Source organism: Lottia gigantea (assembly GCF_000327385.1).
Source record: "Lottia gigantea unplaced genomic scaffold LOTGIsca_2, whole genome shotgun sequence".
Taxonomy (NCBI): Eukaryota; Metazoa; Mollusca; class Gastropoda; family Lottiidae; genus Lottia; species Lottia gigantea.
The window spans coordinates 1,739,452-1,753,910 of NW_008708400.1; the positions used below are offsets into that span (position 1 = coordinate 1,739,452).

The 14,459-nt window shown below is 31.1% G+C and overlaps 1 protein-coding gene across 1 annotated transcript in view; it reads right to left on the reverse strand.

Annotated features, from left to right (window-relative positions):
* LOTGIDRAFT_104331 (hypothetical protein) overlaps positions 1 to 13,957 on the reverse strand; it is a gene marked incomplete at both ends in the record, with an annotated part of 36,814 nt that extends 22,857 nt beyond the window's left edge. The window contains 26 exons of the mRNA XM_009053221.1: positions 450 to 628; positions 816 to 932; positions 1,175 to 1,311; positions 1,460 to 1,532; positions 1,719 to 1,858; positions 2,226 to 2,397; positions 2,795 to 2,881; positions 3,120 to 3,205; positions 3,439 to 3,591; positions 3,999 to 4,072; positions 4,296 to 4,482; positions 4,726 to 4,909; positions 5,110 to 5,189; positions 5,524 to 5,637; positions 5,946 to 6,058; positions 6,438 to 6,573; positions 7,115 to 7,330; positions 7,675 to 7,917; positions 8,351 to 8,530; positions 8,683 to 8,750; positions 9,116 to 9,222; positions 9,509 to 9,630; positions 10,162 to 10,230; positions 10,471 to 10,592; positions 12,521 to 12,668; positions 13,898 to 13,957. Coding sequence (XP_009051469.1) covers positions 450 to 628; positions 816 to 932; positions 1,175 to 1,311; positions 1,460 to 1,532; positions 1,719 to 1,858; positions 2,226 to 2,397; positions 2,795 to 2,881; positions 3,120 to 3,205; positions 3,439 to 3,591; positions 3,999 to 4,072; positions 4,296 to 4,482; positions 4,726 to 4,909; positions 5,110 to 5,189; positions 5,524 to 5,637; positions 5,946 to 6,058; positions 6,438 to 6,573; positions 7,115 to 7,330; positions 7,675 to 7,917; positions 8,351 to 8,530; positions 8,683 to 8,750; positions 9,116 to 9,222; positions 9,509 to 9,630; positions 10,162 to 10,230; positions 10,471 to 10,592; positions 12,521 to 12,668; positions 13,898 to 13,957 — 3,367 coding nt within the window. The remainder of the gene's footprint in view (positions 1 to 449; positions 629 to 815; positions 933 to 1,174; positions 1,312 to 1,459; positions 1,533 to 1,718; positions 1,859 to 2,225; positions 2,398 to 2,794; positions 2,882 to 3,119; positions 3,206 to 3,438; positions 3,592 to 3,998; positions 4,073 to 4,295; positions 4,483 to 4,725; positions 4,910 to 5,109; positions 5,190 to 5,523; positions 5,638 to 5,945; positions 6,059 to 6,437; positions 6,574 to 7,114; positions 7,331 to 7,674; positions 7,918 to 8,350; positions 8,531 to 8,682; positions 8,751 to 9,115; positions 9,223 to 9,508; positions 9,631 to 10,161; positions 10,231 to 10,470; positions 10,593 to 12,520; positions 12,669 to 13,897) is intronic.
* Positions 13,958 to 14,459: the final 502 nt, after the last annotated feature.

A 14,459-nucleotide genomic window follows, 5' to 3' on the forward strand; every position in this document is an offset into this window, starting at 1 on the left:
TATCTGGGTGCTCTTTGATCATCAAACCTGCAGTTTAGTGAGACTGTGAGAAAAATTAAATTCAACCCATAATTGGACTGTTTGAAAATTCCTATACTGGGATGTAAATAACCAACATATTCTATACATTGGCTGTAATTCTCAGAAATATTTTAAATGAAATGAAGGTTTATAAAAGCTATTAACAATGGGCAAGAGCAGCGCAATGAGAAAATATTTGCCAGTGCACTAAGCCTACTTTTTTTTTATTTCCAAATGTTGAGGGGTCTTAAATGTGCACATCCTAGTGCAGACATTTCAACAACCCTGACAGACATACCAAGCAAATAGAGTCTAATAAACAGCTCTGAAAATATAAGGTTTATATTCTACATAATCTGGTAATACTCAATATCTAGACTAACAACCAAGGATATAAGATATAAAAAGCTTGTAGTATTCTGACTTACCAATAGAATGCATGAGGCCACTATCTATATTAGCATTGAGTAAATTGGACATAGCCTGTACAGTACAATTTCTTAATACAGATAAATTAGACATGCTTCTCTTTCTATGAGGATCTAGAGCTTTATCTTGTTCTTCTTCTGAACAATCATTTAACAGGTTCATAAATAGTGTTAAATATCTGAAAAGAGAAATTGAAAATCATTTAGAATGTTGTTTTATATTGCAGATTTTTTTCTTACTTACTAGAGAGAAATAGAGATGCAAAAGCAAGTTAAATCGATATCACACAAGTTACATTCCACAAGGTGATCAACAGATTGAAGATATAATTGTATATCCTAAATCAAATAGCTGAAAATTCTTACTTTAAGAAGAGTTGAGATTTAGCCTCCATTAAGTCTCCTCTATCACTTTCTTCAGGTTGTAATGGTAAACCAGCTAATAATGCTGCTACAGCTTCCATACTGGCTTGATCTAACTCTCTAGAAATACAGTTTGTACACAAATTTATGACCAATGCTAAAAGTTTGGACATCATGCTTTTGAAAGACTTCTGAAAGATCGTCAGTCGTCTGCTTTGTTCCTTTGCTCACTTCGTTTTAATGAATTACAGTGAACCAGGGCTGTTGATTTATTTTTTTGTCATTTTTCAACAACCTTTGATAGAAAGTCTTTGATTATATCAGTGTGTGAACTGTATCTATTGTAATATGAGAAGACCTACCTTGATAAGCTACAGATATCACCCTGTATATTGACTTGATGTGAATTACCCATAATCCAATCTGTTAAATATTCTACTAGTTTATTACGAAACTTCATCTCTTGACGAAACGTCAGTTCATCTCTTCTCTTCATCATCTATGAAAAAAAACATACATTTACAATTCAGTTTTATTAATTTCTTCACAGAGTGTATTGGAACATTTTGAATTTACTTTTAACTGGCCTCTGAGAGTTATTTTCATGGTTGTAAAAAGTAAGTAATTGAAGGTTTGTAAATACTTACCACCCCTACTAGTTGACACAGTCTTGTTTTGATTGGTATAGCATGTACTGAGGAATCAAGGTTTCGCACATATCTACAAACAAATATACAAGTTAAAACAATATGTACCATGATTACATAACAAACCGAACATAGAAGTGTTTTGATAGGCTGGTTTAAAAACCATGAGGTTTATGTACTAAAGTGAAACACAGTAGAAATAACAATAGTTTTGAATGTGTTTGAGAACAATGTTGTTGAAAATTAAAATTTAATGTACCTGACAATAGCTAACATTAAAGATTCAATACTGGTAACACCAAGATATTCACATGGCTGATCTCCTTTCATTTCTAATATACTTTTTAATATAAATATAACATTGACTATACACTGGGTATTCATCTCGGTTACTATTACCTATAATATAAACAAATATAACATTACAATTCAATATACTATCATAAATATCAAGGACACAGGGGCCGAGCAGTGCAATTGATTGACAGGCATTATTAACAGATCATCAGTTAAAATATAAAGAATGAATGATTTTTGTAAGTATTATCTTTTAGTTGACTTCTCACTGCTGTGAATAGAGTTTCCTTTTTTCAATTAACATCAAACAGAAAGTGTCACCAAAGAATAAATTACAACACTATGCCGAGATAAGAGCCAGTAAAACCACCAATAGAAAATATATCCATTATCTGATGAGTTAGAGTTATTTTTCTCCAAGAGATTAATATCATTACAGTCAGAGATATAGATACATTAAAATACATACCTGTCCCCCAGAGTCAAAATATTTATCAACACAAACTTTGGTTTGTTCAAATAATATAGGATATAGAGCAGGGTTCAATTCATGACCCACTAATTCTTTGACATGTTTCTGTATAGGTGCTCCTATCTTCTCATTTTGAAATACCAATAGTTTTAACAGATAACCAATGAATCTTAAAAAAAAAGAATGCAACATTCAAGTTGTAATACCTAACAGTAACAGTCCTTTGTAAACTATTTGCATTACCTCTTTTTGCAAGAATAATAAAAAATTGATTTGCTATCTTGTCTTGTCTTAAGGGTAAGTTATTAAAAGATCAATTTAGGTTTTACATATTACATAATTACACCTGACATGAACTATGCTAGATTTCAGATGTTGTGAAAAAGGTATAAGAGTAGCCCATTGAGACAACAATGAGTTTAAAATTACAAAAAAAGAAGTATACCGCAAAGATATTGTCAAAACTGGACCATAGCCAACTTGTGAAAAAGCCAATGATCCAAGATACATATTATACAATCTAAGAATAACTGGTCCCTGTCTAAAGTAATGTAATATAAACTTACTGAGTAACAGGACAGTATTGTTCAGTTTGTACTGTCTGCATTATACTACTCTTTCTACCTGATTCTAATATACCAGCTGATGATGTACTGAAAAATAAATATATTTTACATATTATAGTATATAATATCAATTCAACAAAAAACTGCTAAGGAACTGCCTAAAATAGTCATATCTGATTCATTTTTTTATATTTTTCAAAAAGTTTCCCCGTTCTGTTCAATGCCCATACAGTAGACATAACTTGCTGTTTGTCAGATTAACTATGAACCCCCTTCAAAACCTTCAACAGCAATAACTTAAACTTTGAGCTCTAAAAATACTAACCTGACTTTTGGTGTTTTATTCTGTAATCTAACACTTCCTAAAGCACATAAAAATCCTGTCATATTGGCCCATTCATTTAACTGATCCTGAAAAGAAGATAAACACTTTTTATAAACACATGACTGGACTGAACTAGTATATGATATATAGTTCTCAGAAAATTGTGGTGTTTCAGGGAGATTTTCATAGTACAGGCTCTCTTTAGTTCAAATCAAATATCAAGGCTCTTCCTAAAATGTCTATCTAACCTTCATGACTTATAAAGAAGTTTTCAAAAATAAAGAGGTGAAGTTGGACATAATCGATGAAGATAAGTTACCTCTAATTCTAGTTCAGTATAAGAATGATGAGTTGTTTTACGTTTTAATCTCATTAGATCAGCTATTTCTCTACCTCCTTCTTCAAACTTCTTAGGTGATGACTCAATATGTCTGGTTACATTCTCCCAATTTCTATACGTATCTTCCCAAGCCTGAAGAAAACACAAAAATATTGAAGAAAAATATCTTCAGAGTCTAGTTAATCTCAATCTTAAGAAAAATTATCTCAAATATCGTGATCACAAAACATTCCACATACTTAGTTTAGATTTTACTCTATTTCATAATGCCCTGTGCATCAAGAAAAGGAGAAAAGACTGATATATTATTATCTTTGATACATTCAGTTATGTACCTTTTATACCTGCTTTAAATTTAAATTTGAGTAAAATTTCTACTTTGTATGAAAAATATAGAAGAGTTATTGAATTGTCTTTTGGAACCTACATCATGTCCAGCTGTATTTAAGTCTTTATGAAAATGAAGGGTTTTTTTGTATTTTATCAAATTAACCATAAAGTTACTGATACAAATTCATAAATAAAGATTTGTTACTTACCTGTGAATTACCAGAAGTAGAAACTTCTATTTTTCTTAATAGCGCCATAATTCTTTTCTGTAGAGCAGCACGACCTGAAAATAATAATACAAAGCCATTTAGAAGAGACATTTGTCAGACTGCTTTATATGTAATTCAAAATAAACACAAATCTTTGCTTCAGAAACACCACTCAAATGAAGGTGTTTGGTGGAAATTTTACCATCAAAACCAAAAAGACCAGCAAAAGATCAACAAAAGAAATAACGTCAAAGTTTTTTCAAGAATTATCAACTATATTTGATATCACAATCTTACCTGTAGGTAGGACTGTACTAGTGGCAGCTAATTCAGAATAAACATTATAATTAGGTAATAACTGGGTGACAGCCATCTCATCAGCTCCACATCTTATATCAGCTTCCTCACATAGCAACCGAAAACAAGACATAGCTGTTAATACAGCATCTATCTCAAAACTCCATAAATACATAAAGAATACAACCTGTAATAGAAAGTATTATCTTTGCTATCTGGCATATATCAGCTCTGGAGCTATTGCTTAGGCTCAAGATTTTCTCAGTCAAAATTTCTCAGAAACCACATCAAAGCAACTTTGAATGCTTAACAGAGATGCTGAGCATATCTTTTTAAAATTATTTTTGGACCCTAAATGTTACTTATCATTTTCTGTAAAGGATGTACTAATCTTTCACAGTATGGATTTGATTGATTATCATAAACTTACCTCAAGTTTAATATGGGCCTGAATACAGATTTGTTTGTTACTACCAACATTAGCTATAGTACTATGTTTCTGTAAGAATCTATTACGACATACTAAAATATCACGCAACCATTTCAGTATATCAGTATAGTTGACTATTTGATGTTGAATTAGTCTTTGACTGATATAGAACAGTACTTGAGAACTGAAATTTAAATCAAAAACAACTAATGGAAAAAATGTAACACAAAGTAATGTAAATTTTCCAAAACTTTTGATTCCCATTTTATTGGCTGTATAAACCCATGTCAGAACCTACTGCTATTTAAGCATTTATATATACTCAGTAAATTTTAAAAGTGAAGTCTTACTATGTCCCTAGTTTTAATAAATTAAAAGATATACCTGATATCCCAGAAGGTATTCATTGGAGCTTCAGGATTCCATAATTCTATATTCTCTGGTCTATGTAAACACAATAAAGCCTACAAATACAGGAATATTTTATCATTGCTATGAAAGATTAAGTTTAAAAATTCATATGAATAAAAACAAACTTATTTCATATTTTTAGAATTGGCTTAGAATATTAAGTTATTTCTGAAAGGATGAACTTCTGCATAAAATCATGGTAATGGAATGAAAATGATATAAATTCTTTGGATTTAAAGTAATCCAGAGTGTGTTAATAAGTGATAGAACAGCATCCAATGTCATGGTGAGAACCCTCAGTTCAACACAAATGCTAGGAAAGTACCACAAGCAACTATCTCTATCAAATGGGTAGTCAAGGAAAGAAAACTAAGGAACATCACTGACCTTCATAGCTTTCTGTGCTACATCTGTCATCCAGGGTTGATGAACCAATGATACTAAACCTGTTATCAGTTCTAGTGTACTTCTCTGTATTTCATGACCAGGTTTACCTTGATTCTGGAGATAAATAAACAAGGATAAAAATTGATTGATTCTTTATTTTCAAAGACTCAAGCTTTTTAATAAAAGCACAAAGTATTTCATTTCATTTTGAAAAAAGCTCCATAGAGAACTATTATAAGTTGATCTACTCTCAGTCAGAGAGAAAAGTCTGATGACCTTGATTAAGCCAATACAGGTTACATATGACAAAACTGTTAAAATTGAGCTTAGATAATCTTTACACGATCCAAGGTAACTAATGTGAAACCTAGTCTGTAATAAAACCAAAGCAAATGTTATGCAACTAATATTTCAAAACTAACATGTAACATAAGATTAGGATCAGCATGTATTAACTTTACTATCCATAACAATATATGTTTATAATTATTTAAAGTTTCATCAGCTGTTTTTGTCATCTTGAAGGAACTTGTTACTTTAGTAAGCCCCTGAAAGAAACAAATTGAAATAAGTATTAAGATTTTACAAAACATACAATCTTCGGGAGAATAACATGATATATTTAAAAACATGTCAGCTGACTCCAACTGAGCCTGTAGAATTAGTGCAAGAATTGCACAAACTTTGCCAAAAACAAAAATTATGAGATGTAAATGGGTTAAGTGAATCCAGACAATATCACTGCCAAGAGGTATGGACAAGGATCAGCTGTTTGAAAGGATACCAAGTGACCTTTAGTTGTATGATAAAAAAAACAAGAAGACACCTGTTTCTCTCTTTATTTCTTTCATTCAAAGCACGATTCAATCAAGTTTTTTGGATAACTTTCATTATAAAGAAACATACCGTAGTACCAGACGTGGAAGATTTTGTTGTACAATGGCTACTAAAACCTTGAGTTACTTTATTAACTGTATCAGTAAACATATGTCTTAATTCTCCTGCTTTACCATAGATTAAACTGATATCAGGCCACCAGGGTAAACGTGTCTGAAAAATAAACAGATCAAACTGATATCAGGCCACCAGCGTAAACATGTCTGAAAAATAAATAAATCATACTGATATCAGGCCAGTAGGGTAAAGGTGTCTGAAACATACATAGATCAAACTGATATCAGGCCACCAGGGTAAACATGTCTGGAAAATAATAATTTAACTTAAATCAGGCCACCAGGGTAAACGTGTCTGGAAAATAATAGACTAACTTAAATCAGGCATATCAGGCCACCAGGGTAGATCTGTCTGAAAGAAAATATAGCTTAAACTAATATCAGGCCAACTGGGTAAACTTGTCTGAAACATACATAGATCAAACTGATATCAGGCCACCAGGGTAAAGGTGTTTGAAAATAAATAATCAAACTGATATCAGGCATTGTCCAAGATAGGAAAGAAATCAACATGATATAGCTAAAAGCTGTAACTCAAAGTCACAGAGACATTCACAAAAAAAGTCTAAGGCTTTCATGTAAAGTAAGAAATGGCAGGCGCCTTGAACATTTTTTAGAAATACATCATATTTTCTTACCTCTGTGATAATTCTGTGAAGAGCATTAACAAGTACATAATGATACAGCGGATTAGAATTGGTATTTAAACAGACTTTTAACACATCATTATTGTGAGGTGTTATACGGAAACATGATACAAAACAATCTATATACAAGTCATAGTCTTGACCAACTAAACTTTGGGAGAATTTGGTGAATGGTTTACAGTTTGGTGGGGGGTTAAACAGCAACGTCTGAAAAAATAAACGTTTTATACATTACATAGTATTTCAGAACATTGCTACTTTAATCAAGACTATTTCACTCAAGGGTTAAATACCAAAAGCAAAAACAAAGGTGGCAATTAAAAACCTTACTGTACTGATCAATGCTGAAAAGTACTCTGATCTTTTGGCCTTTTTGATTAACGCATATGCAAAAAATTGATGCATCTGAACAATATAGAATTAACTGAATTCCAAGTCAATAGTTAATATCATAAGTCTTAAATGAGATCATTAAAACTAATGCCATGACCAGTGCTTTTGTGGATCACCCCAAACATAGCCCTACTACCATACACTAAATACAACCATACCTTTAAATCTTGTATAACAGATTGTACCAGGGTAAAGAGTACATTAAGTCTATCATTAATGCTGATATAAGTGGAGGATTTACACAATCTAACACAAGTTACAGCAGCTCCTTCTGTCAGTGGTTTATAACCATGGTGTGAGGCTATAGCTTTCTTCACTTCATCTATAAACTGTTTCTTACGGATATGTTGTTGAGAACATGGTGCTCCTGTATCAGCATTATTAATTTCTTCTAAGATTTTCTACAAAATCAAAATTTTAATGTGACAATGTAAACAAAAAATGAAATGGATAGGGCTAATGATGACATGCATCAGCATTCTGTGATTAAAGCAGCATTGGCCTAAATATATTTAAAGCAATTCTTCATTTATTTATATTATATTATCTGTTTTGCTAGGTTTTCCAAGAAGATTAAAAAGTTGAATTGAAAATACCCAAATTAGGAACACACTGTTAAGAAACCTTTAATATGAAATTTTTTTGATATGGGTTGAAACAAAATTAAAGATCTAAGTCATTGGTAAGTAACAGTTATATAAATACTCTGAACTGTAGGCATTTCTACACATCAATTCTCAACACCAGGGGAGAGATATCTAGGCTATCAACTAGCTAATTAGATGTTTAAATGTTTCAGCTATATGTTATCAACTGATATAAGCTTATACTTACAGGACACAGTATTAATAACATCATCTGTAAAGGCCATATTGATGCTTTCTTTCTGTTCGAAGCTTCAGCATTATTAAACTGTTCAAATAATTTATCACAGCATTCCTGTAATTCTTCGTTTGGTCTCTTCTGTAATTCAGTAAATTCTGTTGGGTAGTTATCCATCCAATTCCAAATAGCCTGCAAAGAAAGATAAAATATGATTCTGAAATAATATGTATGTAATTTTCACCAGTTTTGTCAATAATAACTGGATTAGAGCTCCAAACTTAAAATTAAAAACGGATCTAAATCATAACCATCTCAATGAACGTATAAACAATAAAACCTACCTTCTCTAAGTTTTGACTAAGAGTAATAGCAACTGGCTTGGTTTTTAAGTTACGAAATTTGGATACCTCTGTAATAGAATCAGATAGAATGTGTATATGAAGTGTAAATATTATCAATGTGAATTATGGTATTTCTGCTCAATCATTTTTCTGTGAATTTGATTATCAGCTTTAAAATACAAGGATAGATATTGTTTTTAAAAAAAAAACATGGGTACATATAGACCTAATAATTTAATATTTATATTTATTTCAGCTTCAATTTATAATGTTTTTAGTTGATATTTATTGCAAGAAATTTTTTTTACTAGATCTGGACTCAAATACCATTATATCATAATATCAGAAAGCCATTCTAAATCATGTTTTTAAGCTGATATTTCACATTATATGAAACAATCATCAAAAAGAGTGTAATAAAAGTCTGTCTTACCATTGAGTAATTTAGTCAATCTAGCTATATCCATATTCATATGTTGTATTAGTTCTAGATCGGATAAATCTGATTGGTCATCACTTGGATTCTGTAATGCTGTTAATCTGGATTTAAAATAAGTCAAACTTAAGGTCTTTTTGTTTCCAAATGTATTTTTATGCAATTCGGAAGAAAGTGATTGTCTTCTATGTTGTACATGATAGTTGAAAATAGAGTATGCTTCTTTGGCAAACTTTTCCTCATTGTACCCAGTACAATATAGCCCAATTGAATGCAGAAAAGGAGGATATATTTCACAACCCATCATTAACAAACTCATCAATGTCACACAAGCGCTTTTTTCTAAGAAGTCACAATTAAGTTTTTTTTCCAAAATTTTTATTGACTAACCTTGCTGATATTCGATTAAACACAGCTGTAAAATTATTCAAACTGAGAGCAAACAGAACTTCTGAAGCTAAATTCTTCAGCTGACTAACTAACAAACAACTCTCCATGGGGTGATTTAAAAACTGAAACAGGAATAAAATCTTTCAATGAAACTTATACAACAGTTTCAATTCCCTTAATTTGGTTACCATCAAACAGTTCTTGGATTGTACGTATTCAATCTGAATCAAACTGTTTATTCTGTCTTATATAACTTGTGTTCAGTTTCAAGCAGACGCCTCAAATGGCTTCTACTCCACATAAAATATATCTGAAGTCTTCTTTAATCAATACTCTGACATTAAAAAAGGGTATGAAGAAGCGTCAATATTTTTCAGTTCTGTGCTTTTCAAATGTGGATTTCATCACGTTCACAAGCCAATTGTTGATGGAAAAAAGGATTGATGGACATGTGGAAGTGAAATTACATCGTAGGTTGATATGTGGAAAAAACAGATATCACAGGCTGGTCAGAGATGGATGCTTAAACAGAATGTTCAACAGAATGTTGAAAATTGCTTACGACTATCTTCACCAGTGCACTATCATAGATTGATTTTGCTTTTAACAATATACTGATGGCAAAGAAACATATAACTAATAGAAATTCTCACCTTACAAATTTCTGGCAGTAACAATTTGACATACATGGCTTCATCATATCTTGAGGTATCTTTTGGTTGCTGAAAATATACACAAAATAATGTTCTGTCACAAAGATAAAGCCTACAAAACCTGGCAGCTAGAAACTAGAAAATCTGTCTTAATGACAAAATACTGTTTTTTTATTCAATAGCCAATTGTCATCATCACTAAAAAATATCTAGTATGGTCGACAGCACACATGTCCTTTCGAAAAGACACTTTTTCAATTCAATCTACTTCAATAACATACAATATGTTAAAATTTTATGGACACTCACAGAATTAAGAACATCTTTGAGTGTATCTAATATAATCAGTTGTGACTCAAAATAATTTCTTTCTGCCTCAGGACAGTTCAATTTCTGAAAGATACAAAATGAAAGTAGAAATAGTTTAGGATCTATGTAACTTGTTAACTAAGGCAATACGTGTAATTTACAAAATCTGATGAAAGTCAAACCACTTTCACATCTGCAACTAACTTAAATAAACTGTCAAGGGTGAATATCAATATTTCCTATGATGGGTGTTAAAGAAATAAATTGGACAACACATTAAGAATGCTAACGTTTTTGGATTACGCAGAAATATTGACCAACCAACCCTTGATTTTTTTCATGCAAAAATTTCTCCTGAGACGTAATTAAGAAAATAAAAAAATTACGTAAGAAGCCTATAAATAGAGAAACCTTTTATGTTCAGTAATCAATTCATTTATCAGGTTTGACAAATAAATCATCTCAACTGTTTTCTAAAACATGTTACAATAAATGAGATAGCATTAGCTAAGTTGATAAAAGTAGCCAATTCAGACTGATCTGGTGTTATGTCAGATTAAGGGAATAAAATAATGTAAATTATACAAATATACATAAAAATATAACTCCCAAATCACAAATCATCAAGTCATATATTCACAAAAATGCAAATCTATCATTTGCTCAGGTATATTTCCTGAGAAGCCAAAGAAAATTTCTTCTATGAGTTGGCAGTTCTTCTATTTTGAACTTTTTAAGTACATCATTCACTGTTTTCAGGGCTTGATTTGAACATATGTAAATAGTCTTCAGAGGTACTAGAACCATACGAAAATCGCATAATTCCTTCAAAAATATCTCATAAACTAAAAATTATCTAAAGCTTATCTTTTCTCTTGGAATTGGGGTATAAAGAGAAAATTTGGGTTTGTGTTATTGAGCAAAATGGAAACTCTTGGAAAAAGCGAGTCGTCTTGGTTACTTTCAACCAATGATAATTATGAATACACACGGTTAAGAAGGCTTATGACATGTTATTTATCGACCTTGAACAATAATCTTATCAATTTTTATTAATTCTTGCAGATTTTACTTATGACATTTTTATATCAATTCTATGAATAGACACCTGATGCCACTTCTCATTCTGAAATACCTCCTCATCATTGATATACTGAATAATAGGATATGATAAATAGTTTATTTGCTGCTAAAAATTGATTGCGAATCTGTTATTTTGGATTTGATGGGTTTTGTTATGCGATTCATTATTATTATTTTTTTTCACTCAAACATTTTGATTGCCGATATTATTTAAGGCTCTTTTATAACAAATTATCTGTTGTTCTCATAACGATAGTAAGAGTGTGGATGTTGATCAGTTTTAATCTAAAAACATTTGACCTCATATTTATAACCTTATCAGCGAATGAGTAACTTTGATCATTTACATCACAGCCATTATCACATTTTTAATGACTCTTTTAAAATCATGAAGGACAAAGTAACTCAAAATAAAGGAAATATTTTCCTGTTAACCGAATTAGAAGTCAATCCATGTACCATTGAACTTCAAACAATTAATAAGGATTTCAAATATTTACCCACAACAGCTAAAATGAAAAGATATAAGAATACTGGAAATAGTAAGTTAAAATTAAGATTTTACAAGATTTATTTCTTTCATTTGACAACTATTGATTGAAAACTACATTAAAAAAATTTTGTATGTGGTATTTTTTGTCTGAGACCAGTAATATGTAAAGTTCATGTTAGAATCCCTGTCCTGTCATAAAGGGAACTGTTATTACTACATATGGAATTTGTATTACCAGTTAATATCCTGTATTACCAGAGAATCCTGTGAAGAAACTGGACCTTGACAAAAACACATAACATATATATCATTTATACCCATTTTTATTTGGGGTGATTTTAATTTGAGAAAAGATGACTTATCTAAGTTTAGCAGAATGCCAACTAAAAATAACCTATGATCACCAAACAATAGAGTCATAAAAATAGTATCAAATTCTTAGGAAAATGAAATATCAAAAAGAAAACTATTTACTCACCATTTGAGCAACTGACTGAAGAGTTTTGGTAAGTCCATTTATGACTAGAGAGAACTTATGTTTGCTAACATTTATCAAACATTCTTTATTCTGTTCAATATTCTGCATTGACTGAGTAGTGTGTGGACCTGACTTGATAGGTAGCTGAAATTTAGAAAAGAAATAGATTGTGATGTTGTTACGATAATCTTAGTGTGATAAAATTGAAAAGGAGATAATAGTCAATAGACACAATATGTCCTTTTAGAAGTTACTTAATTCATTCTACTGTGAATTAAGATTGAAATTAGTCGCATCAAAAGAGACAAGATGTGTAAGTAGATTTATTTAAATGACATGTTATGCAAGTGAAAAAAAATTTTCATAGATGCAATTGCTGTTAAAATTAATAGTTATAAATTATTCTATAAGCTTAGTCAGACTATGTCTGAAACATAAAACACAAATGTAAATTTGTATATTAATTCAAAATGAACGGTTACAGTCATAATTTCGGTAGTTGAGCTTTGTGGATGATTATGAAGTATTATACATGAAATATTTCAATTTTCATATTTATAACAATGCAAGATATCATCAAGGCTCTAACTTCGTGTAAGCTTCACCAAAGTCTTACATAGCGTCATATAAGATGCCAGTTAGATACAGATCCCCGTCTCTGAGATAATATTGAATGCATTTCTTTGAAGAATTAAGTCAGATCTTGACTTGACAGACTGTATTTGAATCTACTGCTTTTGTAGCTTTCAAAGGGGTAGGGACATTTAGGGGTAGAGAGGACATTTAATAGCGAAACATTATTTTATGGCATGCGAATCCTTAGTTCTATTATACACATCTCAATTGTCATCATCAAAAACAAATTCAAGCAAATTAAGGCTGTTTACTAAAGAAGATGCAGATATCTACTGCCATTGACATAAGGTACCGGTACATCCTTTAGTAAGACAAAAACATTAATATTGATTGATTGTGAGCATTTAGGCTAATGCTTTTCAATATATCTAACAGCTTAAATTTTACTTTTCTGTTTTCAATCTAGCCTAGATCTACCTGACTTGCCTCATTATCATTTTTATCATCCATCAACTCATCAAGCAAAATTTGGGTTATGAAATGACAGTAAGTCTTTCTAATGAGTATGTTGCTTCAGATAAAGAATATAGATTATTAGAATACATAAACAAGTCTAGAACATCTGGCCATGGCAAAAAATTAGAATTATAGCCTATCAATATCTATAGCCTACTTTATTATTATTATCACCATCATTCACTCATTTTTCATTCATAAATTTGAGAGGATAGGGAACCGACTTCAAGCGACATTTATTGGGTAAAATAGAGCTTGCATTCAAACGTCATTCAGTTTACCTTTAGATCGAAACGTGTAATAAGCGACTGCACCCATTCCCCGGGCTTTTGAGTTGCCATAGCTGATACTTTCTGAGCAAGACAGTGCTTTTTATGTTTCTTCTGTCAGCACGACCGCCATGTTTCTTATTTTGATTAGACAGTAACGCATGCGCACATGAATATTTACTTTCCTTATATGGTAAAAGCACCGAAGATGACATTAATGACGTCATACCCACAGGTATCCGTAAGATGAATTTGGTTCAAATCCATATCCACCCCCGCCTCCCACAACTTTCATTATGACGGCACAGATTTGTTGCGATCTTTGAATCTATTTCATTTTATACACTGTTTGGTGGATTAAATAAATTACATCCATGTATTAATAAATAATAGTAAATACAAACGAGAACAACGAAATACTTCTTCATTGTCCGAACTATGATTTAAGTACCTTTGGTCGGGTGGGATATTTTTGCAAGCTAAGAGAAAGATTGTGACAGTGCAATTTAATTTGACAAGCGTAAGTTACATTTTAGCCACTTCTGCTTTCATGTACCTAATGTGAAAAGGAAAT